This window comes from Sander vitreus, chromosome 17 (assembly GCF_031162955.1).
Source record: "Sander vitreus isolate 19-12246 chromosome 17, sanVit1, whole genome shotgun sequence".
NCBI lineage: Eukaryota > Metazoa > Chordata > Actinopteri > Perciformes > Percidae > Sander > Sander vitreus.
Window position 1 is genome coordinate 14,391,551 of NC_135871.1, and position 26,405 is coordinate 14,417,955.

Below are 26,405 nucleotides of genomic sequence, written 5' to 3' on the forward strand. Positions count from 1 at the left end.
CAACCTCCCTAAGCGGATTTTCGGGCTTTCATACTACTCGCTACTGTAGTCGCTCCTAATGCTACGTCATCTTCTCATTGACTTTACATTGGCATTGTTATCCATGGTGGCCACGCAGAATTTTCACACATTCCGTGCCACCACCACATAATGTGGTGTTTACAGTTTGTGATCATTTCACGGAATTCTGTGAGAACAGGCTGTAAATGCAGTTTACCTCAGTTCCTAATTGTGAAAGACGTGTATTACTTCAAAGGCTGTATACATTTAAGAAGTTTAAATTTTGCATCAGTTCAAATTAGTTTCTCATTTTTGAACTGTGTTTAGGATATCTCTACATACTTTTGATAAGTTTCTTGTATGAGGAAAAACTTTAAATCAATATGATTATGAATGAGATTTATATACTGTAAAACACTGACTCAAGGTTTCTGGAATCGTTCTGAATATGGCAGTGTGATAAGCCATTACACCAATACATTTGTACTGAAGGTGGTCCAGGGATATAAATATATATTAATTTATTTTTTTACAAATTACAAAGCTATCCTTCCCTTGTCCTTCCCATTAAACATACTGTATTTGCTGCACAAGGTTTGCCAGTTTCGAATGAGAGGAGACTCCCACTGTGCTGGTACTCCAAATGTGATTTTAGAGCCTTTGGAACTGAGCAGGCGATGATATATTAGGTTTGATTGAGAGATTGCTGTAGTTTGTGCAGCTGTGGTGAAAGAAAATCCTGTTAAAATATAATGTTGTATTGGCCACTAAAGTGCATTTTCTATTTCTATTTGAGAAGAAGAATTTGAAAGAGCGAGAAGTCCAATCAGTATTTGGCTCTATATCCTTTAACACTAAAATAAAGACACAGGACACAATATGTTCTACGTTATTGGTATTGGATTCAGTCATCTATGTGAGAGGAGGAATTCGGAGCACTGGGCAGATTGTTACTCCTTGACAGATGAGGTCTGTCTACCTTTGAAACTGTTCACAGAGCTGTAAAACAGACCTATTGAACACAGACGAGCTTGAAACAATTCAGTGAGACACTCTGAAAATCACTGTGGGCCAAACATAATGGAGTCTGCCCCGCTGCAGCTGATCCAGCTCTCATCCAGTGCATATTGCAATGGTTTGGAGAGGGTTAAATATAGACACAAGAAAGAAAAACATACCCAAGCCTCTACACACCAAAACATCTCTTCACTCTTTTACATATACGTGCTTAATCAAAGTAAATAAGTTTTAAAGTAAGAGGACCCAGAAACTCACGAGTTTATCTAACTAGGTCACAATCTAAACACATGCAGTGCCCCTGGTGCTGCTTGAAATAGACTCAGACAGTGCTCCTTTAAACCTAAGACTGCTCCACAACCTTTGAAAAATATCAAGTCAATGGGAATTTAAACATAGAGGGGCTAGTTAATATGGTATACTGACAGGATACTATTTTTTCTTAACAACTAAAGAACATCTGATAAAAATGAAATTTTGACGTAAAAAATGAATTTGGTTCAGTTCACCAAAACTAGTAGCTACAAAAAAGAAACCTTATTCCACAGATTGAAATGATTGTCTTCTGTTTTTTTGTCATCACTATACTTTCAATGCTGAGCTCCACAATATTTTAGCTTTACAGTATGAGAGTTGATGGGAATCTAGAGAGGACACTGCTGGTGGAGGGAGGCTTACTGCAGCTAAGCCACGATTTGGTTGACTTTCCTTGGAGTGATCACCACAGCACAGGTGAAGCTGTTATCTGTTGCTGCCACGTGTAGCAGAAATGAAATTACTTAAGCTTCTCAAAATCAACTTGATGAGTAAGAGGTTAGCCAGAGGCTCCTTTCAAGCATGCAGCATCTGTCTTGGGGCAGCCACCTTTGTGACCTTCAGTTTAACATGCATGCATTTGTTCTGTGAAGCACTAATTTGTGTTAGCATGTTTGTTTATGATTGAGTTGGCAGTGCTTTGGTAGATTAGCTTGCCTATAACCATTTTGATATATTCAGGGACACAACTTTGCTAGTGAGTCATGATGGCGTCCGCATGATGTGCACAGTTATGAATATTCATGAGAAATGGCTCCTCGAGATGGAAAAAGCATTGTCTAAATTTGTCACTTCAGCTGCAGCTTATGGCCTCTGTACTCCTGTACAGTAACTGTCAGTGCAGTGTGTTGGAGTCATTTCATCAGTTATTTTTAAAACCAGACAAAAAAGATATGATTAGAAAAAAGCCATATTATATTTAGGATTTTATTCCTCCGTGTATGTCAGCAGTATAATAATATTCAACTAAATCTTCTTACATCACATATCTTGAATAAAAGACATTTTCTGCCAGTTTTGTAGGTACAGTACAGAATGACCTTTTGGCTTCCCTCAGGGCTCTGAAATTGCAAGTGTCCAAGAATGGTCCTCAGCAGTATTTTATCTCTGTCCTGTGACAAGTTCAATCAGTCAGTCTATTACCTTACCCCATAAATCAGGGATGAAACAGGGCTTACGTCCTGCCTTTTTTAAAATAAATGGGACATTGAGTCTGTATCAATTAAATCTCGCCGCCCAAAGACTATCTTCATAAGTTCGCATTTCTCCAAATATATTTTTCTAGTGGAATATCTTGTGCTTTCTGACATCCGCATTGAGGGCCAGATGTATGTACATTTGTGAATGTAGCGTTATCAGCGCCATGGCCAACCAGCAGAAAGCGCACGCTGTGACGCTTGCGTCGTATTTACCAAACCTGCGGTTCATTGGGTAATCAGCGCCTTTCTCCGCCCACTATACCGTAAATTGTGCTGTAGCAAAGCGTTAAGTACTTGTGCTATGATACGGCTGAGTGCAGACTACGATAATCCCACTGCTGATGCTATTACTGTTTGAAATTATCCTGATGCCAATATTTGTAATGTAGCGAGGAGTTTAACAACTGCTGGAAGGGAATGTGAACGCTGAGTCGGAGATTCAATGTCAACTTTGATTTCTTCCAGTAACTGTAATATTACATGGCTGCTTAATCTGTAACGCTTAATGATTTCGTGTTCACTCAACTGAAAAAGTGTGATCCTTGTGGCAAAAATCTTTTCAGCTTGTCTCCTTCACCTGTGTCTTCGTCTTGCTCGCATTACTGCTGCCATTTCACCAGGAGGCATATGCGAGGGAACCCGCTTGCGGCTGGTTTACACCTGCTTTTAAGAGGCGGAGAACTTTCACCGTAAAATAGAGGCGCGCTGTCACGGGCGGTTTTTGTACATACCGCAGAATACATAATTAGGCGCACTTTACGCTTCTCCTCCCCTCTCTTTCATGGGAAACTCCCACTTTCCCCTTCACCCTCCCATGAATGCATATGCATGACACAGAAAAGTGCAATTTGCCATTTTCAGTCCCCGCGAGTGGCAGTCTGCGCTTTTACCTCAGTGCGGCCTGTTTGTACATACCTCGCCATGCTTTTCCGCGCACGTCGCGAAACAAATACGCCTGAATTGGGCGCAAAAGCGTTAGTACATCTGGCCCACAGTCTGTGCTGCAACATTGTGCTCCACCTTTCTAAGTTACATTAAATAAGACGCACATCAATTTTCTCACCTCTTTTGTGGACATGTATTAAGACTGGTCCTAATTAAATCTGATCCACAAGATTTATATCAAGGAATATTCCCACTGTGATAACTTTTTTCCCCCATTGAAACTAGAAACGTTTTTGAACAGAGTGCAGTAGAGACAAACTCCTTGGTCAGCATTATGTTAGCCCTTTTTTTTCTCTTAAAGCAGTAAAGAAAATACTGATTGTAAAAGTGAGAAGAAATTAGGATACAGTTTTTAAATTGTACACAAATGTGTTCACTTAGATTGCACCTAGTCTCACGTTGCCAGACCTATCTCCACAGGGCTGTCTTAGCGCTGGAGTATGATTTAGCCCGACTAGTTACTTGAGACGTGGATGAAACGTTCTGGTATGAGAATCTACGGTAGCGGTAAAAACAAGAGACCTTCAGAGGAGAGACTGAAGCTAACTTCTAATGAGGTGTGATACTGCCTCCTGGCAGCAGCCTCAGACTGCATCAAAGACTACATCAGACTAAACAAGGCTTTAAAATTAATGAATAGCTTTGTCTCTGAGGGGTAATTTTCCATCATCAGCATTGGCAAACTCCATTGTCAGGAGTGAAGCAGTAGACAGCACAGCGTTGTTGCTGTGTGCATTTATCCTTATTAATTCACAGATCACAGTAGGTCTGCTCCCAATAATTCTCTTCTTTTTTTTTTGTCAGAGGATTTCCCACAGGGTATTGGTCATATTGCTCTTATGAGAAAGTGTGGGTATTTAGGTTAGCTTGTTTGCCCAATGCCCTGAGGGGCCCACTGTCAGATGAAAGGGGGTGTAGCCTATTAGGACTGGACGTGTAACAAATATTGATAAAGGTCTCACTCGCGGCTGCCCGATTAATCATGGCAACAACTTTAAAGGAGCTTCACTGATTTCTCTAGTGTAACGATTTTATTTTTCAGACAAGAACAGACAGAGCATGAGACAGGTGCATCGAGGAATGCTTTTAACAGGCTCTCTGGTTTGACTTTTCTGCAACAAATTGCACCACTTCCTTCAAATGAGAAATATATTGAGCATGAGCACCCCTAATGCTTGTCTCCAATTGCAGTCTTTTAAGTTTGTCTGCGTCACTACTCCCAATAAGCTGGCGGGCAGTGGAACTTTTACTGAAATATCCCATAATTGCCCATTCTCATGGATGATAAAAGCCAAGTTATTCCACTATAAAATGAGGCATGTAATAAACTTGTATGAATACGCTCATTTCAGCCAAGACTCCTCTCTCGCCTAATATAGTGCCATTTGCATGCTTCACAGCTTTTTGGCAAATAAGACTATTTACAGTTTGCCTGTACAGTGAGCAAAAGGAAAAAAAAACGGTGATGCTACCCGAGCCCTGAAAGCCTTTTTGTCTGCTTTCAAAAATAATAATGATCTACTTTTTTCCTTCCCACACTAAATGCCTGCACTGTGCTGATATATTCCATCCATGTTGCCAAGGTTATTTGATGGAAACAGGTCACATTTAAATGTAAAACTATTTATTACAACTTTTTTTATTGTTTGTTTTAGCTTTATTGTATTATTCTCCTTTTTTATTCATTGTGTAAGGAAGACTGGCAAAGCAAGCTTTTCATTGCATGGTGTAAGTTGTCTTTACTGTGCATATGACAATAAACCTCTTGAATCTATTGCAGCAACATGCAGTAGTGTGTGCCCCCACAGAATAACTAAACCAAAAAGTCCATGTTCAAGCCCCGATGGCAACAAGCATCTGTCCTGCTGAGGTGTCCTTAGCCAGACTTCATTCAAGAGTCTCCATTAGTTCTGAGGTTGATGTTCTGTATCTCACCCTGTGCAGTGACCTCCCTGTGGAGGAAGCAAGTGAAAAGTTGAATTCCATTTTTCAGGGATCAATAGCACATCTCAGCAGAATTGACAGTTAGATGCATAAACTGCACTGTGTCTTGCTTTTGTGTACACTTTCCCCCCATTTCAGCTTTCTATATATATTTTTTTATTTCCCAGTTGCAAGCTACGTTCAGTACTTTGGGAATTCATACCTGGAGTTTGAGGGAATTGAACTCAGCGCATTCAACAACATCACTGTGAGATTTCAGACTCAAGTGACCCAGGGAACTATACTTTATGTGGACCAAGGACCCACTAACGGTGGTTTATTTTTTTTGAAACTCTTCATCCTGGATGGAATCTTGCAGGTAAAACTCAAGTTATATACTGTAGTTATTATGCATGGATATTTTTCAGTTTTGTAGTCACAACATCAATTTATCTTATATTTGCCCATGAAAGACTGCTATCACACGGTTATTTATATAGCTCATAGAGCAGTAACATGAAAAAAACCTCTTTACACTCTCTCTGTTTCAGTATGTCTTTTGCTGTAACGAAGAGGTTACACGGCTCAGTACTTTAATTCATGTTGATGATGGGAAGGTTCACATTGTTAATATCAGGTATGTTCTTTGTTATATTCAATTAACCTTTTGAATCTAGGTGTGAAGATTCTGTGTTGTGGTCAATTAATATTCAGTTTATAGAAAAAGCTACAGTATGCTGCTGGAATGTGAGAAAAAAGCATGTTCTATCAGAAGTAAATGAGTTATATTTTACAGTTTTCAATTCACAGGTTGTATTAACAAACACATCAACCCAGATGCAGTGTGTTATGTATCTGCTTCAGGCGAGAACATATTTTCTATAGAGGAAAAAAAGAGGCACATTCACGATAAGCTACTTACAGAAGGTCTTAGTAATATACAAGTTGTGTTCAAATAGTGTTAGCACCTCAGGTGGTATTAGCTTGATCCCTAGTTATCCAATCATTTCAAGTGTGGCAGACATTTTCTTCAGAGAAGGGCTGTAACTAATACCGGGGGAAGATGCATAATTGGCAGGAATCACCAGCCTGAGAATTTAGATGTTATTACGAATGAGCAAATGGGCTTACATTTTAAAGAACTAAAGCAAATGTCAGAATGTGCCTATTAAAATGCATTAGTGATCACTGACCATGTTTTATTGGCTGTTCTAAAGTCTTCATTTGCAGTTTTTCATTACGAAAAGATTAACAAGCAAGAGCCTAGCACAAAATCAATGTTTAAATGATTTAAAGTGAGGCTGTGGCCCCTTTAGTTATATTGTTCCGAAGCACATGTGCAATCTTGCTGCCAGCCCTCTCCATTATATTCTGACATGAGGAAGATTGTGGTTCAGTTTCAAGACACAAAGTTTATTATGTATGAGCTGGAAGCTGAAACTATGTGGCTAATGATTAACTCATATCAAATGCAAAGTTTACTTTAAGAGAATGAGAAGGTTTTTTGAAGATGAAATTTTAAAATAGATGAGCACAGATACAAGGTGCAGCTAATTCTGTAAGCTACTGAAGGTGATTATGAACATACTGTGCTAAAGGTGAGCAAATTATCTCCTGTGGAAACAAAGCTGAGTGGGAAGGTTGCCTCATGCTTCTTGGCAGAAAGCTGCACTGCCCTAAATATGCAAGTGCAACTAGAAAGGCCTATCAGGTTTAAGGGGCTGCAACGCCCCACCCCTGTTTTCTTTTCTGCAATAAAAATACAACAGCAGTATGAATCAATCATAATGTTCCGTACCAACCCCTTGGAGACATTGCAAGAAAGAGAGCTGTCATAACTAGAGGGTTGGGAGTATGGAAAAATGGTTCCTGGTGTCACAAAGCAAATTCTTTGTAATTGTCTGATGGCCGAGTCCGTCCATCTTTGTCTGATTTGACCCAGAGCTACAACACCGCGGCCATCCTCAACGTCACCGCCTTACTCATTATAGACTTTTAATATATCTTCCCGTCAAAGACGCTTTTCAATATGTTAAATAGAAACCCAGTGGGGCTGACTTTTCAAGGACAGTGAGCACAGTGCCCTCTGGCTGCTGGCCAGGCCGCTCTGGCAGACTGCTTCTAAATTAACCGCTTCTCCACGCTGGCTCTAGAGGAAGGACTTATGCAGCTCGGAGTTAGTGCCCTGAGTGTTTAGCAGGCATATGCAACAGCCTGCAAAGTACAAGCTTAACAAATCAGACTAGATTGCTTCGTGGACCTCCTAACTTCCTCTCAGGGAACAAGGGGTATCAGGAGACACTAGAGAGGAGACTGTGCATCCATGGCCAGAGTACCCTCAAGCTGCAGATGGTTAGTTCAGAATCTGCACTTAGGTAATTATCTGCTCTCCCCTGTTGTTTCAAAGTGGAGAATTGGTTTTTGCAATCTATGAATGTCTGCGGGGTGGGTCCAAAATAGTTGTGTGAAGACGTATAAGATTCCTAGAGAAAACAAAATGGAGGTCAGCAGTCACACCTCAGAAAAGGATTGTGATCAATGAATGTATCAACAGAGTAAACAAAACAATTACACGCAGTTTTTAAATCTCAGCATTTAATATTTCACTGTTCACTGTTATATAATAGGATTTTGAAATCCCATGTTATCTGCAAGAGGAAGTTGACAAAAACATTTCTTTTCTCATCAAGGCAATAAAAGTTCCTTCCTTTTTAACTTGTAGAAATACAGATTTTTTTTGGGATATGATTTGCTTACCCTTGTACAACCCACCTCTTCTCCACCAAATTGCATGTTGAACAACTAGTGTACCTGTGCTTGCTGTACATTTGACATGAAGTGTTCATAATCTTTTATAGACAACACCTGGCCCCGTGTGAGGCAGAGCTAACTCTTTCTGGTCATGAGAAAATCAAACGTACAGCAAGTAATTACTGGTTGGGACACGTACAAAGGACAAACCACGTCTTCACAGGTGGTCTGCCACAACAATATCTATCCAATCAGGTAAGACTGAAGAAGTCCTGAGTTGTTTACATGCTGAAATCATAATACTCTTAGACATACATGCTTTAAAGTTACATGAATATTACATACATGAAATATATATTGTTAAAATTGCATCTTAATGAAAAACTGTAAAAGATAGGATAGGACTGCTAAAACAATCAATTGTCTAAATAAAACGTTTTTTTTTTCCCTTAGAGAGCGAAACCTTTCCACAACTATACTGGCTGCATTGAAATAATTAAAATTAATAAACTCAGGAGCTTTTACACATCTGACGCTATCGCCGGCAGCAACATAGACCGATGCAGGTAAAGTAAATCAATGACTTCATCATGATCTCTTCTTTTGATTTCATTTTCACCCAGCATTTGTTGTTTTTTATTAGCAGAACATGTTTTATAGTTTTCCTGGGTTTACACAAGAAAAATCTCAACACATTAACACACTTGTGTGTTAATATTTTAACACCAGTAGTCACATTTGATCTGATGCAGTGGGGGAAATCCACTTATTGTGATAAATAACACTTGAGTTTTCCTCTCTGCCTGGGATTGTAGTCAAAAATATGTCTACTTGGTGAATGACTGCACTTTACATTCCCCCTTATTGAATGTGTAAAATTAGCTGCACAGGAATCTAGTTCATATTTTTAGCCTTAAAAGCAAACCATTCTAATGTTAAATTGGACTTTTGCCCACTTAAACGACTAAAACTTTTGCCCAATTTTACAGAGATACTTTGTATGCCATAGAAGCCTCCACAACAAGTTCTTCAAGTTTGACAACTCAATCAACCCCCCCTGACACTGTGAACACAACAACAACAATGGCAGCTCCCACACAAACACCAAAACCTCCTCTGCATGAAACTCAAGTTTGCCATGACGATCTTTGCTACAACGGAGGAACATGTCATTGGCTGCAGCTGTCTGGTGGAGCTCTGCCTTCCTGTCACTGCCCGCTTCATTTTACTGGAACTTTTTGTGAGAAAGGTAGGCTTGGACAGTTTAAATATATATATAAACACACACACAGGCAGTGAAAAGCTTAAAATCTACTGTACTGTGACCTCCATAGTGGTATCATGAAGAGCCAGCCAACAAATTATGTTGGTTAATATATGCTGAGCCTCTTTGGCTAATAGGTTTCACTATGAGGGAGAATAGAGTGAGCTGCATTAGGAATTTTGAGCGATGTGAATTATTCAGGATATGATTAATGAAATGAAAGATCCCTATAAGCAGCTTGAACCATCGCTGTGTCCATGTTCACCTCCAACGCTCATTGAGAATGAGACACAACCTTGCAGCACTTGCTCAACATTCAGCCAAAGCTCTCACCCCTGTCCCCACCAAAGATATTTATTTTGTACCAACCGCTCCGACGCTTATACTAAGGAGACTACAGTACTAGACACACATACTAAGGAGTATTTCCTTTACAGATTTCTTCTCAGTGCACGTATGATGTAGATACTTCTCTAGTCATGCATGATATGCACAGACGGTGTAGAAAACAGCCTCTTGTATATTTTGCTGTTGTGGTCATTTTCTGTCAGTGACAGCAGCAGTAACACTAACAATGTAAATAATTGTTTGTGTGCTTGATAAGACAAGCCAAGCTGCTCACAACTGATAGACATTTTAGATGTTGTGTTATGATAGCCATGTTCACTCACCTGCACTCTGGCTATATGACTAATTATCCAACATGGTACTACTAATATAATTAGATATGTTACTAGTTATAACATATGTTAAATCTCGCTATGTAGGAGGATTTAGGTACATGTAATTATGTCTGCTAATGGCCTCCCCCAAACAGTAATTGACCAATCGTAGTTCAGCATTCATAACTAGGAACGTAACATAACGGAAAGCTTTTCTCTTTCTCTGCAACTCATAGAGCATTGCACTCACAATGCTGTCAGTCATGGGTTTTAATGAAGGAGCTTTTGAGAACGTTAGCCACCAAATACCATATGTGCTGTACATTTTTAGCCTGGGGAATATGGTAAACAAAGGAAATACTTATTAGCATTTCAGAGAGCTTCAGCGATGAAATCCGGATTGATCTTCACCTTTACAACCCCTGAACGTGATATAGGCTAATAGCATAATCTTGTAGAATACACGGAAATCTGACAGAAGGCCGCTCAAAGCTAATTTTAACAGCCATTGACATGGTTTAAACAGCCTGTGTGCATCTTACACCATTATTTGACAACTCTGCCATGTGTTCTAAAAATGCTAATTTACAGGTGTTTAAGTAATCTAGTGAAATGTTATTTGTCTCTTCAGGCACTGTAACAAAATGATGCTATTTTTAGGACTTCACTCTGATTTGTTTTTCCCGTGGGAGACATCTACGTGCTGCTTACATGACAGAGATTCTGCTTTGCTAAGCCAATTATTAAATAAGCTTTGGCCAACTTCTTAGCAGCCAGTAGAAAATAAGGACTATGAGTCCTTCATTAATTCATTCACTCATGTATTTATTCTTTTTTTTCTCACCATTGTACCTTTTAGGTAATTATAGTGTGCCACAAAACATAATCACAGCACATTAACCCTTTGCATGGACATATTGCCTGTGTGACAATGTGTGAGCTTAAGGCTAACCTTACTCATTGGAAATTAACCCTGATACGCCAAAGGTGCATAATAACCTGACTATGTGATGTTATAATTCCCACCACCAAACCTATAAAATGAATCATATGTTCTACATTCTCACAATTTTGTAAAAATCAATCATAAAAATGACTTTCACCCAGCCTTTTCCCTACCATAAAGTAGGTTCCTTCTTATCCCTCAACTTGTCACACTCATAAACTTTTCCTTTAAATACTAGCACTGCCCTTTTAAGTAATTTCTGCTGAGTTTGAGGATTTTCTTCGCCTCAAAAGCAGTTTAGTCTCTCAGGTTAACAGAGTGCAATCTCATATGAACACTCATCCAGTGATGTGCTTTGCAACACTAGTTCTCATAGCAGGCAGATGGAGTCCAGAGGCTGTTTACATGCTGACAAAGTCTGTGAAAGTGTATTGCTACAGCGACTTTGCTTGGTGACAGCCTTGTCTTCACATCCTATTGAATTAAGAATAGACATAAGAAAAGAATAAGTGAATTATAGATGCGTCATCCTACCCAGTGACTAATGATGTGGACCTTTTTGTGTCTTTGATAAAATGCTGACATTATCATTTGTTTAGAGTCGTCTCCAATGTTAACTCTCTTTTAGCTCTGTTTTTTTTTTTTTGTCTCTACCAACTCATGAGGAAATTATTATAAATTTTTTTAGCTGCTAAATACTCCACTATGTTCATCAGCTAGTCGCTAACTCTGTCTCTTTTCACTTTGGTGCTGAGCAGGTAGCATTCATTGAGGTTTTTTTAGCTTTTTCCTACTAACTGAAAATGTGATACTACAACAGGGATTGGCAATAACATTTGCATGCACAGCAAAGCTTGTAACTCCCCTTTGCAGCTAAAATGTCAGGTGTCATACTGTCAAATGTATTACTGGAACTGATTTACAAGCCTTTCTGAGACAGTGTTACACACAGAATGTCTACACACATCTACGATATCACCAAATCGGTTAAATCACTAAAATGATATAGTTTTTCTTTTAGTGTAAATCCAAAGCAGCTTTCAGACTTGCTTCTCAGTCAGATTTAGTTGGTATGTTATGTGCGACCTGTAAATAAGAAGCTTGACGTGTGTAATCTGCGAGTCTCACTCTCTTGTGTTTGGACCATGGGGCTGCCCCTCTGGTGGGGTGTACCGTAATCCAGGCCAGTGCCAGGTGGTTGAGTGAGTATTTGATCATGATCAAGTAGCCAACCATAAGGCAGGTTCTGTCAAGAGAAAGCCAGTTCATGTGGGCATGTCAGATTTTTGAGCTATGATAAATTATCTCTCCAAAAAAGACGCAGTGGGTCATAGACCTTGCCAAAGACAAGTATGTGAGCATTCAATTGAAATCCAAGTGATCACAAAAATTAGTTATGGTGTACATGGCTGCAAGGTATGGAACTAAGCAAAAAAGAGGAAACCAGTGAGGCAGGAAATTATTCAGACTTGGTCTGTATTGATCATGACCTCCTTTTACGGCTCATTACCTTACGTCCTTACTTCTCGTATATTTGAAGCTGTGATGTAGGCCAAAGGAATAATAAAATGAAAGTTGAGAACAGTTTTGTCCCATTTATGTCTTTTCAGCAACTTTGACCTAACCATGACATCAATCCTAAGAAGAATGTGAACTCATTTTTTCCCTCATTTTGTTATATTTTGGTGTAAACTACAAAACCTGGCTTTGTCAAATTAGTTGCTTCTAAATTCTCTTTTTAATATGTTGCCTTTACCCTCTTCAATCTCATCTAACCCCACTAATTACTCATACTTTTTACTATGTAAATACATTTTATAACAATATTCAACTGAGGTTAATTGACTCTGATACTATTCAATGTGTGTTATTTAAAAATAATCTAATTATGAAAAAGATATAAATTGCCCCTCAGCGCAGGTAATGTTTTCATAGATCAGGACCATAAAGAATCCTGTAAATGTTGTTTTAAAGCGTTCAGAAAAATAAGTTTTTAGGGTGGTGAGAGTTTTCTGTTTTTGTGTTTGCCATTAATGGGACCTGATGAGGGGTTGTCGGCTTCCTGCTTTGCCAACACGCTGCTTAGGTGCTGCCAGCTCTTTTTGTGGGCATCTAGTGTGTGTTTGCTGTAAGTGCTGGTGCCTTTAAAAATGAGCCAGCTCAATCTGCCTTACTCAGAAATTGCCAACAAACATTACAGGATTGATTCATTATTTTCAGTCCAAGGAAACGGCTCCTTCCACAACAAAAGAAACTGTTTTTATTTTGTCTTTGCAATTTCAAGTATTGGCTTTCATGTCTACTCCACTTAACTCTTTGCGCAACTCTGAAAAGTCATCCACTCTGATTGGTCGGGATAAGAGCAAGAGTCAGAAAGTGTCAGATCCCTGAAGATAACAGGATTATGATCATTTGAGAAATGGTCTGACCAAAAACTCTTCTCGGTTGTTGGTCTGGTGACTGATCATTAAACTGGACAAAGTCTGCGGCTTAGCAGCACCCAGGCCACTGAGGAGTCGTTATTGTTAACCTCTTGCTGATATTTTCACTTATTATATAACTTGACTCCTTTTCTAGCAGGCCATTTTTAGGATAAGCTATTATGAATGACTGACGCTCACTGTCCACCAGTAGTGTCTGACTCATAGATCAAGCAGTCCAACAGTAAATTACATGAAAGAGCAGCAGCTACCTAGTTCTTTCTTCAAGTGTGCATTGATTTATTCTTAATCTTAAAGCAACACTATATGACAAATGACAAAAAATACAGAAAGGTATTAAAATGTCTTATTAGCCCATTTCTTATTAGAATTAACCCAATTCCACATAATCAGAGTATATGAACCTACTGTATACACCGAGTTGTGAAATGTACGTGTTAACATCCAAAACCACGCTACTTGAGTAAACATTGACATTGATTAGACATCCATTTGTCTCTGCCATTGCCACTGTTAAGCCAATCATGGAAACTTCCAACTGTAAGACTGCTGCTTACTGTGTGTTTCATCTTTATCACATTTCTCAGTATGTTTTTTATATTGCTTTTCTTTTACTTGTTGTTCTAAATACTCTGTCATTCACAGGTCTCCTTTAAAAAAATCCATTTGATCCAACAAAAAAGCAACAAAAACTTTTTTTTTTTTTTACCATACACATACTGTATATTATGAGTTCCTCAGCTGAGGATAAACTGTACTTTTCCTTGAGAGCTGGACTTTTAAGGTAGAATTCCCTGAGCTGAGGCCAGGGTGGCCTATTTTGAATCGACTGTCAAGCACCTGAACAGCAAGCTATCCACCAGGTGTACAGTGTCCTTTGTGTAAAGGCCAGCAGATAATCACTGGCTTGTGGAGTTGATGACCTGAGCGGGTACTTCCTCCACCTCTCCTTAAAGTCATACCCCTTTTTCATCCAGTGGGAAATAACACACTAGCATATAGTCCTGACAGGGCCCTGCTGACTCTGCTCACAGGCAAGCTATCAGTGCTGCAAAGGCACACACCAGCCAATTCTTGTTGTTCTGTTGACTAACAAAAGCACTGTAGGGCATTGCTTTTACTATATATGTCATTCTTCATTTAGATACAAGCGTAATTGTGTTATATTTTCAAGTACAAATGTGTTTTCTAACCAGTATTAGGATTATACTCACCTTTCTCATACCATTTTAAATGCTTTTAATCAATTTGTATTTATTGTTTCTTTCTAGAGACCACAGTATATATCCCCTCATTTGATGGCACATCGTATTTGGAGCTGCAGCCCCTTTCATCCCTTCTCCAGTCTTCTGGTGCCAGTAATAATCTCCCTGCTACTGTCAAAGACACCACTGTTATTCTCTATTTGACAGTAAAAACAAGATCTACACAGGGCACCATCCTCTACAGTGAGTACAGTCTTATTTTATTGCAAATATTTAAAAGCACTATGAAAGCAAAAACAGATAGATGTTGGAAAATATGAACATATGTATTAATATGTCCATTTTTCTTACAGCTATCTCAATAGCCGGCAATTAAAACCATCTTATCCTAGTGCTTTAAAAAGTACATAGGAGATACTTTTCATGGCCAAAACCGAAGTTTAACTCGTACACTTAAACTTTGTTTTTGGTTTTGGCCGATGATGCCCGGAAAAACTTTCAGGGCTTCCGTATGTTGCTGTGCCGCGTATGAGGGATAAATGTTCATATTAGAGATGCACCGATTACAACTTTCTAGGCCGATTCCAATTTTCTTTGAGTTAGGCCAGTCGATACCAATTTTAGCCGATTCCGATTTCATTTTTTCTAACCACTTTACAGCACACACAAATATTTATTTTCTATCTTTTCTTTAATAGAAAATGTTACATTTTGCATAGAACATAGAACATTTTTTAAATAGATAATCGATTGCTATAAAATACAACTATATAAATGACTCCTGGTGTGGGAAATTCACACACATCTAAAGTGCAATGTTATGGAAGAACCATTTCCTTCTTTTCACATCCAATATCCAACAAAAAAAAAATTGATATATTTAGAAAACTAAACTTCTGTATGTATGAAAACAGGTAATGGCAATAAAATAATATATAAATAACAAATAAAAATAAAATAAATATAGCCTTAATGCAGTATAAAGATATTTCTCAAAACACACACAGAGGCCTGTTTGAACGTCAACAGTAACATTACCTGAAAACAGCATGCAGTTCCTTTTTTAGCAAGTTTGCTTTATGTGTCATTGTGCATAAATGTGAACACTACCGTTGCTGTCAACGGGCTTATCTGCTAACGTTAGCTACCGACGGTTACCTCGGAACAATCCAATCCAGTACCCTAGAGTGCCGTTACCTGAAACAGATGATTTAATGTCACCGCTCATTTTACACACAGTTTAACAACAAAACATAACTCTTTAAAGATTACTATGTTTTTAATGTTGGTTTTGAGCGGTATGCATCCCCGCTAACCGGGAAAGCGTAAACAGTAACGTTAAAACAGCGTATCGGAGGAATACAGCGTCTCCTACAGCGGCCAGCGGGGTGTCAGAGGCAGAGGGACCACAGCGTTTGCTAACGTTAGCTTCTTGTCTCATCTAGGGTCTGATAAACAGTAAATTCATCAAAGTCAGTGTGCCCAACGCTATTTTCCGATAAACTATAGTTGTCATATTTGACTGCGGTTTTCATGTTCCAGTTTTTCAGCCTCAGAGGGGAGAGAGAGAGAGAGCGGCTGACTGTTCGAGTCGTGTATAATTACGACTGTATGACATTTCATAAACAGCTGATTAGCACTGATTGTAGCACCGCTGCTACATGCATATAGCGGAAACCCTGCATGTGCACGTGTGGTGTTGCTGTTGCGCGATGTAACTCATGCGGCGCCCGGGTGCATTTGACCGGCATAAAATCGGCATATGTCAGACTGACCGGCAGGTCGCCAGTCATGGCAGATGACATGAAAATCGGCCAATTCCGGTCACCGGCCGGTCAATTGGTGCATCTCTAGTTCATATTGATCTGTATTTTCCATACTACAGATATACAGTAGGTTATACTGTAAAAGCTGTTGCATTTTTCCAAACTAGACTAATCTAATTTCTCTGGAGTACATATCTACAAAATATTTATAAAGTAAAACGGAATCTTAGCTGGCAATATCACATTTATGCAACTTTTTGACAAAATCCATCCATCCATCTTCGTCCGCTTATCCGGTGTCGGCTCGTGGGGGGAGAAGCTCCAGCAGGGGACCCCAAACTTCCCTTTCCCGAGCCATATTAACCAGCTCAGAATGGGGGATCCCGAGGCGTTCCCAGGCCAGGTTGGAGATATAATCCCTCCACCTAGTCCTGGGTCTTCCCCGAGGCCTCCTCCCAGCTGGACGTCCTTACCAGATGCCCGAACCACCTCAGCTGGCTCCTTTCGACGTGAAGGAGCAGCGGCTCTACTCCGAGCTCCTCACGGATGACTGAGCTTCTCACCCTATCTCTAAGGGAGACGCCAGCCACTCTCCTGAGGAAACCCATTTTGGCCGCTTATTTGGCCCTTATTGACATAATCAGAACTGGAAATCCTCTGTGATCCAGTATCAGCCACTAAAGTTCACCAAGGATGCTACTCCTTTAATTTATTTAAAGGGATAGTTCAACATTTTGGGAAATACACTTATTTGCTTTCTTGCCAAATATTTGGATGAGATTGATACCACACTCCATGTTTGTGCTCTAAGTAAGAAGCTATAGCCAGGCAGCCCGGTCTCACGGCAGTTTGTGTAAATGTCACATTATGCGTTCAGCAGCCGTCTCCCGGCGTGTGAGGGGCCCTTTCCCCGTAGTGTTTTTCCTAAACCCAACTTCCACCATCCTGTTATTGTCGCACGTCCCCCGCGGCCGTCTCCCGGCGTGTGAGACGTCCTTTTCGGCCGTCTCCCGGCGTGTGAGGCGTCCTTTCCCCGTAGGGTATTTCGTGCTGGCCACCACGTAAAAAACGAGAAAAACTTCCCCGTGAACACATCACGGGGAACGTATCAATAGATTAAAAATAACGTGACGTTTACACGAACTGCCGTGAGACTGGGTTGAGCCAGGATATGGTTAGCTTAGATTATTTTAGCATAGCATAAAGACTGGACACAGGGGGAAACAGCTAGCTTGGCTCTGCCATTAGGTAACGTAATCCACCTACCAGCACGTCTAAAGCTCATTAATTAACAGCTTATGTCTCATTCATTCAATCCACACACAAAACAAGTAAGAAGACAACACATTGTGGTTTAACAGGGCTGAAGTATTTTTTTAGCCAGGTGCAGTGACATCCTGGATTTGCCTGACAACCACACAAGACACAAAGTAACTGCACCTGCGTTTTTATGCTAAGCTAAGCTAACCGGCTGTTGGCTGTAGCTTCACATTTATTGTGCAGACACAAAAGTAGTGTCAAAGTTCTCATCCAACATTTGGCAAGAAAACAAGCACATCTTTAATAATAACTATTATATACTGTATAATATTTTACATTATTCAACAAACTGGGCAAACAGATCCCATAATGGCATATCAAGATATATTTCCAGTGCAGCTACAGTGAGAATATACTGTAGTCACAGAAACCAAATATGATTTATGTTGTGATGTAAGCCCCTCAGAAGAAAAGGGCTAGTCTACACTGCATTATGCTGTCTAGAAATGTTATAAATAATGGGTATTTTTTTGACTGAAATACTTCCCCTCTTGTTACTGTCAATCTTGTTATTACTATTATTATTGCGTTCGACCTCTTCTTTTTTTGGATCACTAATAATGCAGAAATGACACAAAGTCAGGCTGTGCTTTGTTCTTCAGCCTGTGATTATATTGAAAATATGATGCTGTTTCTGAGTGCTAGGGAGCAGGCTACTTAGTAACAGTCATGTTAGAAAAGGCAGGAGAAAAAAACAGCAAGAAAACACTGAATGAAATCTAAATTGATTCAAGTTCAATAGCATGTTCACAATGTAGAGGGCGAGTACACAAGGATGAGTGAAAGAGTGGAGCAACTGCCTGTGGTGTTATCAGTTTTTTTTATAAAACACATGTAGTTATCAATCACAAATATTAATAATAAAAATCACTGGACTGAAAGAAGTCACCTGGGGATACCAGCACCATGAGTTATCTATTGCTGCTGCAGTGAATTGTGGGACACAAAGATGAGTACTGTTTTCTAAGGCTACAGGAGAAAGGCAAGGAATCACAACCAATTGTCATGTGTGAGAAGGGAAGTTCACTGTGCTCCGGTGAAGGACAACAAATAGCCTTGTCTTTTGTGGACAGCTGCGAGCTGCGAACCGTCTGTTTTGTTGCTTCGCTGCTGATGATCTGAGCTGTAACCTAAAAGCATACAAAGGAATCCTCATAAGAAGGCAAGAGTTGGTCGGTCACATGGGGAGCGAGGATTGGGTTGACCCTTTAACCGTGAGCTCTACATTATACATCTACTTCCTGCCAGCTCTTTTGTTCTCCCACACCTGCACACACATATACACACACTCTTTTGTTACAGAAGGAGATTTGGATATGACAGCCACTCAGACAGACCCTCTTAACAATAGAGCATTGTTTTGGGAGGAGAGGAGTTGGTAGATTTTTTAGGACTTGAGAAAGCTGAGCCATGAGAACTTTGTTCCATTTATCCAGCTTTGTGTGTATTGTATTATGCATCTGTTCATAGTATTTATGCATATATTAAGTACCAGCCAGCATAGAGGTGAAGCCACTACATGAATGCCTGGAGCTGCGGGTCCCCTAATGACTCCAAAACTGTGTGTCTCGGTGGACCGGTATTGTAACTCCTCGCTCTAAAAACTGCAGCCACCTTGATCTTGTGAGGCTATCATTCCCAGGTGACACCACAGCAAGTTAGGTGCAAGTCCAACAGAACTGTAACCACCAAGCATTGTGTGGTGATCACGGGTGATTTATTCCACACAAACGGGGCACAGACATCACAACATTTATCTTGCTGGTGTAACCTAGATCAACCCCTTATCTGTGACATTGTCTACAGGTCTGTGGCCTCTCATTTACATTTGAAGAGTTAATTTGCAAAAACATAAAAAGGCATTCTTAAAATGAATAAACCACCACCAGTTTGATTGATTTTCCCTTTGAGTGCACAATAGAAAACATGATTTATTAAAATAAATAAAAGCAGAGATATCGGTTTTTGCAAATGAACCCTTCATTTATAGAGCTAATTAACATTACAATACACCACAGAGTTCATCTCCTTTGATCAAAATGTGGAGTTTCTGGCTCCAATAACGTTCGGTGGTGAGCAGTAAGCTCCATTGCCCCGTCAAAAACCCAAAATGTGATGCTAATGACACTGTGTGCAATTACAAAGACATATTTTTAATTCATTAAAGCTACATTGTGTAAGAATTTTTCCCATCTAGCGGTGAAATTGTATATGACAACCAACTGAATATTACTTTCTAGCCCTTCCTCCTATGGTGGTCCAACTCGAAATTAGCTCTCTCCATCGTTTACACGCAGCTGTTCTAGCCACTCCAATATTAACTTTGGTCTTGTTGCTTTGCCTGTCGCGTTGTCGTTTTAATTCTCTTTTTCGCTTCCCTGGCAAGTAATCTCCCCCTATTCGTCACGGTGCCAATAGGTGTAAGAGGGTGAAATGCGGAGGTATGTCCCTCTCTGGCTAATGTATTTTAAAGATGGAGGCGCTACATGGCTGCCGTCATTCGAGCGAGTCACTCCTATGTATTCTGAATGATTCTGAATGTCAGATTCTACGCTTAGGAGAATACTTTGATTAGTTGGTGGAAGGAATTACACATGAATGAGTACATATTTGTGAAAGAACAAAGGGGTTTTTGCTAAGAATCAACTCAAAAAATTACACAATGTGGGTTTAAATTTTCAATAACAGTTGAGAACTATTCTTTCTAGATTGAACAGTTAGCTCCTTAGAGTAATAATAGCTTGACTTTTCTCTGTCTGAGCTGACATTGGCCTCCCATGATGGTTGCTGAGTGCCTCAGTGTTCCACCAAAGCCTTAAATCTTTGTGTTTAATGAGCTATTAATTAGCCACCTCTCAGAACCTAATAGAACTCTAAATTAGTGCTTTTTATAAGGTTGGCGCACTTGAAAGGTCAGTCAGCTAAGTCTTAAATACACATAGGCGATGGTGCTATCAACTGTAAGACAAATATACAGTATCCTGTCTGACACAGGTGCCTAATTAGAGCGACATGACATGTTTATAAGTAGATGTTGGAGTTTTCAGTTATCTATAAATTTGAGGAATCTCCGTGCGTGCGTGCGTGCGTGCGTGCGTGTCTGCCTGCCTGCCTGCGTGGGTGCCTGCGCGTGTGTGTGTGTGTGTGTGTGTGTGTGTGTGTGTGTGTGTGTGTGTGTGTGCACTAGCCTGGTAATCATGTGTTGTTGTTGTAAATTCAGTGGTTTGAGTTTTGGAAAGTTTTGGAGACACTTGAAAAATTATAGGTTTGAGAACAGAGCAGCAGACTAATTGCAAAGCAAAGCTTTTTGTAAGCTACACCATACCTGAATGAATGCTTGTTTTGAAATGTTTTTGGAAAGGCATCACATTACATTACAGCTGTAGGGAACTGAGGTGTATATTTCTCAGTCATAATTTTCCCCCTGGATGCTTTTCAATTCTTGACTGAGGATACCTTTACAATTGTCAAAAGCAATGCACTTTATATGAAAGACTTTGCATTTATAAACTTTGAAATACACCAAAGAAATTGTGTTCAATCAATGCAAGTTTTTCCCAATTTTCATATCCCTTTGCATGCAGTGGACATGAATAGCAAACAGCATTTCAGATCTGTAATAATAAAGACATAACTATGTATTTCTGTAACAGTTTCTGTAATATTTGATATATACCGTACACTGATTGTGAATGAAGAAAAATAAAAAGTAATTAGTGGGACATTTTTCCTGCATATAATTTTGTTTATATTGGAGCTTAAAATTGGCAGAAAAATTGAACTTACCATGGAGCATCTCAGTGGAGCTAGCTAGAGGAAGATCACTTTGGAAAAATGCCTGAAGTTAGTTATAAGATGTGTAAAGTGTCAAGTGAATTAGTGTGTGCTTGATATCAGGCTAGCATAGGTTTCACCTCCACCCTCTCATATTAGTTGCTCGTCTAATCACTGCCACCAGTTATCTGGCCGCGTTGAAATTTAGTCACTGCTTGTCTAAGTCTTCGGAGATTCATCACCACTCTCAGGATTTAACGTTAACCCTAAAGTAAATAAAATAAAGAAAACCTATTCATGATTTTAAGTTGGTCAGTTCAATTAAACCTACTCTATTCTTTATTCCATAACCATATTTATGATAGTTTACTGCCGCAGCCTACATCATAAAGCAGAGTGTGAGCCTTTTCATGAAAATAGATTAATGTTCAGAAAGCATACATAGATGGCACAGCGCCTTTTATCTAGCTGGCTCATAGTGCACCATCTTTTTCACATCAGAGGATAAAACTCCAGAGATCAAACAGACAAAGTTAATCAGAAGAGAACCAGAAGACATGCATTGAGATGCAGAGAATCTCTTTGCCCAGACCTGCTTTTTATTTTCTGCTCCCCTTTTTACACCTCTCCCTGAAGCAAACATGCAAGTCTCCTCCTGGACTTCAATTGTCAGATCGAGAAGAGAAATATGAGGAGGAGGAGGAGGAGGAGGAGGGGGGGGGGGAGAGAGAGAGAGAGAGAGAGAGAGAGAGAGAGAGAGAGAGAGAGCAGGTGACAGGCACTGACAAAAGGACGAACGCTCTTTAAGGCTCCGTGCAGAGTAACAGGGCCATGGGGACGGCAGGGAACAATATCCTTACTGAAGACAAATAGAAAAATAAAAGATGGGGCAACATTGACATATCTAGTAAATAATATGGTGCAAAGCGGAAACAACTTTGAAAAGGAGATAAATGCTCATTGTTGCAGAAGGAAGTTGCATCTGTGGTTTTCATTCTCTTTGCTGCCGCATTCATTAACTCTCGAGTCTCTACTGAATATGTAGTTTAGCAATTATAATAGATGATTATGTGCCAACATAATTATGTTTTTACTTGTCATTTATCCACACAAACATGCTTTGGAAAAAAACTCCAATAAAATACCAGACATAGGCTTTTTCATTGGAAGTTAAAGAATTTCCTGCAGTTTAATTTAACAATATGTAAATTTGTGAAATTACATGCAATAATAAAAGATAGTAATAAAAAAGTATAACGTCATGATGTCGTTATAAAATGGTCATTGTGAGTTCACAGCAGTCGGAAAACCACAGACTTACACATTTTCCTCTCACCGACTGTTCAAGGTGACTTCATTTGCTTCTGCTCTATTCCTACCAGCATCACAAACAACTTGGAGAGACCCGCTACCTGCTGGAGAGTCATAATCCTTTTTTACTGAACACATTACTGAAACCTCAAATGAATTTATTAAACAATCTTTGCTTGTTTGTTACCTCAAGTTACATTTAAATTTTTGCCTTCTCTCAGCCAAAAGAAATGTGTGCACTGCTAAAAACGGTCCCTGGCAGTCATACAATTTTTGCAGTATAACACGTTTGATGTATGTTTCTATTATATTTTCTAGCTTTCCTGAAAAAGCCCTTCTTGCTAAACTCTTACACAAAACAAAACAAAACTGATTGTATCAAAGATACTAGTTTGTTACAGAGAAGTCAATGTTGGGATATAAAGCTGTGTTTCTTTGAATATGCAGGAATCACTAAATGTCCTCATTTTATTCCACAAATTAAAGATTTGTTTGTAAGAGAAGAACTATAGATAGATATGAAAAAATGATGTTTTCAGTAGCTCCACTTCTTACCATCACAAGGTACAATGTTTACCAGCCAAATTTACAAATCTGACAAATAGTTTACCTTGTAGAAATATGCAAAGAAGTAATTACATCTGTAACCAACAAGTTAACTATTAACAAAATCTAAAATGTGTGCTCTCCAGGACATTTAGGCCACGTCCACACGTACCAAAACGTTTTGTTTTTTTTAACCCGTCTTCCCTGGATTCGTTTCAAGAATAGTTACGTCCAAACGGATCCATTTGTAAATGACTCAACGCGCTACTTCATATTCCAGGCCTATAGGCGCCGCTGTTTCTGCTACAGAAATTCACCAAAAAAACGTAGAAGAAGAGCATCGTCACTTCCACTTCCCATCATAACATGACTAGCTAGACTAACGTTCTCTTAATACATCCATGGACTATAATAACTTTCACCATTGCTCATTTTATAAAGGCCTCCGCAAGAAAACGTGTCTTTGTTTACATTGTATAATGTGCTGTTGGATTGCTTTTTATTTTGCAATTCTGTCTGCCATCGGACATGATTGCGCACTAGCTGGCAGAGCTAACGTTAGCACGCTAATGTTCGCTCTGCTAACTAGCTAACATCGGCAGTCAAACAGACATCAATGATCCAATGTCTTTTTGATAATCTACACGTTTTTCTTGCAGTAGCCTTTCTACAATAAGCTGTGCTAAAAGTTACTGTAATCAGTTCAAGGAGTTGATAAGCAGACAGATTAGCTAGTTAGTTGATAAGTTGTCTACTTCCACTTTATAAACATAACCATAGCAGCTAACGTTAACGTAACGTAGCTGCTTTAGCGATGTTTAACGTTAGCTACATAACGTTAGCAATATATCTTGTGTAGAATCCAGGACCGGCAGAGCAGAGGGAAGTGTCAGGGAGCAGAGACAAACTATTTAGCTAGATGAAGTGAGCTGGTTTGAGCACTGAGATGGGATATGCTCGCTTAGCTTCACCGCAGTGAGTAAAGTCATGTGTGGCCGTGCACTAGAGGTCGAGGGGTGTGGCGATGACATCATTGATACAGACGTATTCGTATTCGCCATCCAAACGAAGCCAAAATTTTTTCACCCTGGGACCCGGTTTCAAAAAAGTGCGTTTTCAGGCAGTGCGTTTACTGGATCCGTGTGGACGATGGGCCCAAACGATGCAAAACATGTGCGTTTGCATCAAAAAGCCTCTCCGTGTGGATGGCCCCTTAGTGATGATGTTGTTCTGGACTGCATTATCTATGTACATAGGGAAGACAAAAGATTAGAAACACCTCTCAATATAATGTAGTCACATACAACAGCACCTTTAACTGTGGGCTCAGTAATTTACATATATTTAGACATTATGAGCTTTGTAATGGTACAATTTATCGCAGTGTTGTGTATTTGTTTGCATTAGATTGTATAGATGTACATTTTATTACAATTATAACTTGCATTAAGAGCATTAAATATGCAAACACATGCAGACATTACAGTAGCATGCTAACGAATACAATTAAAATCAATTAAGCAGCTAATAAAAACAACAATTACAAAAACACGGCTAATCAATGCATGGGAAAGGGGAACTTTTTATGATTTTGAATCATTTGAGCACATGTAATGCACTGTTAAAGGATTCCAGCAGCTAGAAGCATAACAACTAAAAGCAGCTTTGTCAGCTTCTAGTAACCCTTGGAAAAACTATGGGGCCTGGGCCCCATTTCAGAAAGCAGGTTTAGTGAAAACTCTGAGTTTGTTAACCCTGAGATGAGGGAAACTCTGGGATTTCTGTTTCAGAAAGAGAGGTAACTTAACCTCAGAGTCAGTTACTATGGTAACTGAGCCTGTGAACCTAACCTGGTCGGGAGCAGGTTTTCTTCTCTCAGTCTCCTCCCTCTGACACAGCGCTCTTTCATTTCCTCATTCATTCATTCAGTCTGTATCAGGCGCATTTTAGCGCAGTTTGTTATCTGCATGAATAAAAAAAACAGTGTTGGTTTATTAACCATGTTAGGCAGACTATAAAACGTTTTTTTTCTTAAAACATGGCATTTCCTTTTGTCGACGATCCCATTGATGAAGAAGCTGCTTTTGCTTCTGTTTACTTCATAGGGTGTTATGTCGGGTGATGATATTGAAGCTCCGACATTTTAATTTTCAGATAATTTCCTATTTGAGCGGTATCGGTCCGGATACAGATACGGACGGACAGTTTGTTAAACCTCCTTCCTGAAATGGGGCCCAGGACCGGATCACCTTTAGAGTCCTGATGTCCATATACTATATTGACATGCATGTCAGCAATGTACTGCGGAGCAAGACAACACAGGGTTTTGCAGACGAAAGGTTACATGTTATAATCGGTTCTAAAATTAACAGGAAGCGATTACAGAGATCTTAGGACTGGTAAGATGTGACAAAATGTTCTCTTTCTTGTTAAAACAGCCCAGCATTTTGAATAACTTGGAGTCACCCCGCTGTCTTTTTAAGTAGAGCATTGAAAATAGTTATCCAACTAGAGATGAACACTGGTTTATTTTATTTTTTTTGCATCTGCCTGTGACTTATGTAATATTTTTTTTATAATAGAGTAGTTTGGGTAATGTTGCAAACATGACTTGGCATGACATCCATGCAACCAAACAGTGGAACGCCTGCACTTTGCCTACTGTTTGGCTTAGTGTATGTAGTGTACGCCATTGTTTAGTAGGGCTGCAATTTTTTCAAATCTGGGGCAAGTAAATAAAAAATTGCAGTCACTATTGAGAATGGGGGTTTGTGCAGAAGTTCGGGTGTTCAGTGATGATTCTCTATGACGAATCAGTGGTCTGCTGTGTTTTAACTCCACCTTCTCATATTGGTTCAGCTCGCTTGGAACCTTGACTGAGGTGGTACTAAAAGAAGTACCAGGTACTATCCAAAACGTTTGCTTATTGAAAATCAAGAAAGAGTGAGTTAAGTTGAGTAAAGCAGAGCCCTACCATGCAGTGGAAACACAACATAAGTGCCAATAGGATAACAATGGCA

General features: G+C 39.5%; 1 protein-coding gene across 1 annotated transcript in view; it reads left to right on the forward strand.

Annotated features, from left to right (window-relative positions):
• The window catches only part of eys (EGF-like photoreceptor maintenance factor), a 174,603-nt gene that overhangs the window by 105,014 nt on the left and 43,184 nt on the right, over positions 1 to 26,405 (forward strand). Inside the window, exons 31-36 of the mRNA XM_078273744.1 lie at positions 5,588 to 5,778; positions 5,951 to 6,036; positions 8,258 to 8,405; positions 8,604 to 8,716; positions 12,938 to 12,942; positions 14,735 to 14,911. Coding sequence (XP_078129870.1) covers positions 5,588 to 5,778; positions 5,951 to 6,036; positions 8,258 to 8,405; positions 8,604 to 8,716; positions 12,938 to 12,942; positions 14,735 to 14,911 — 720 coding nt within the window. The remainder of the gene's footprint in view (positions 1 to 5,587; positions 5,779 to 5,950; positions 6,037 to 8,257; positions 8,406 to 8,603; positions 8,717 to 12,937; positions 12,943 to 14,734; positions 14,912 to 26,405) is intronic.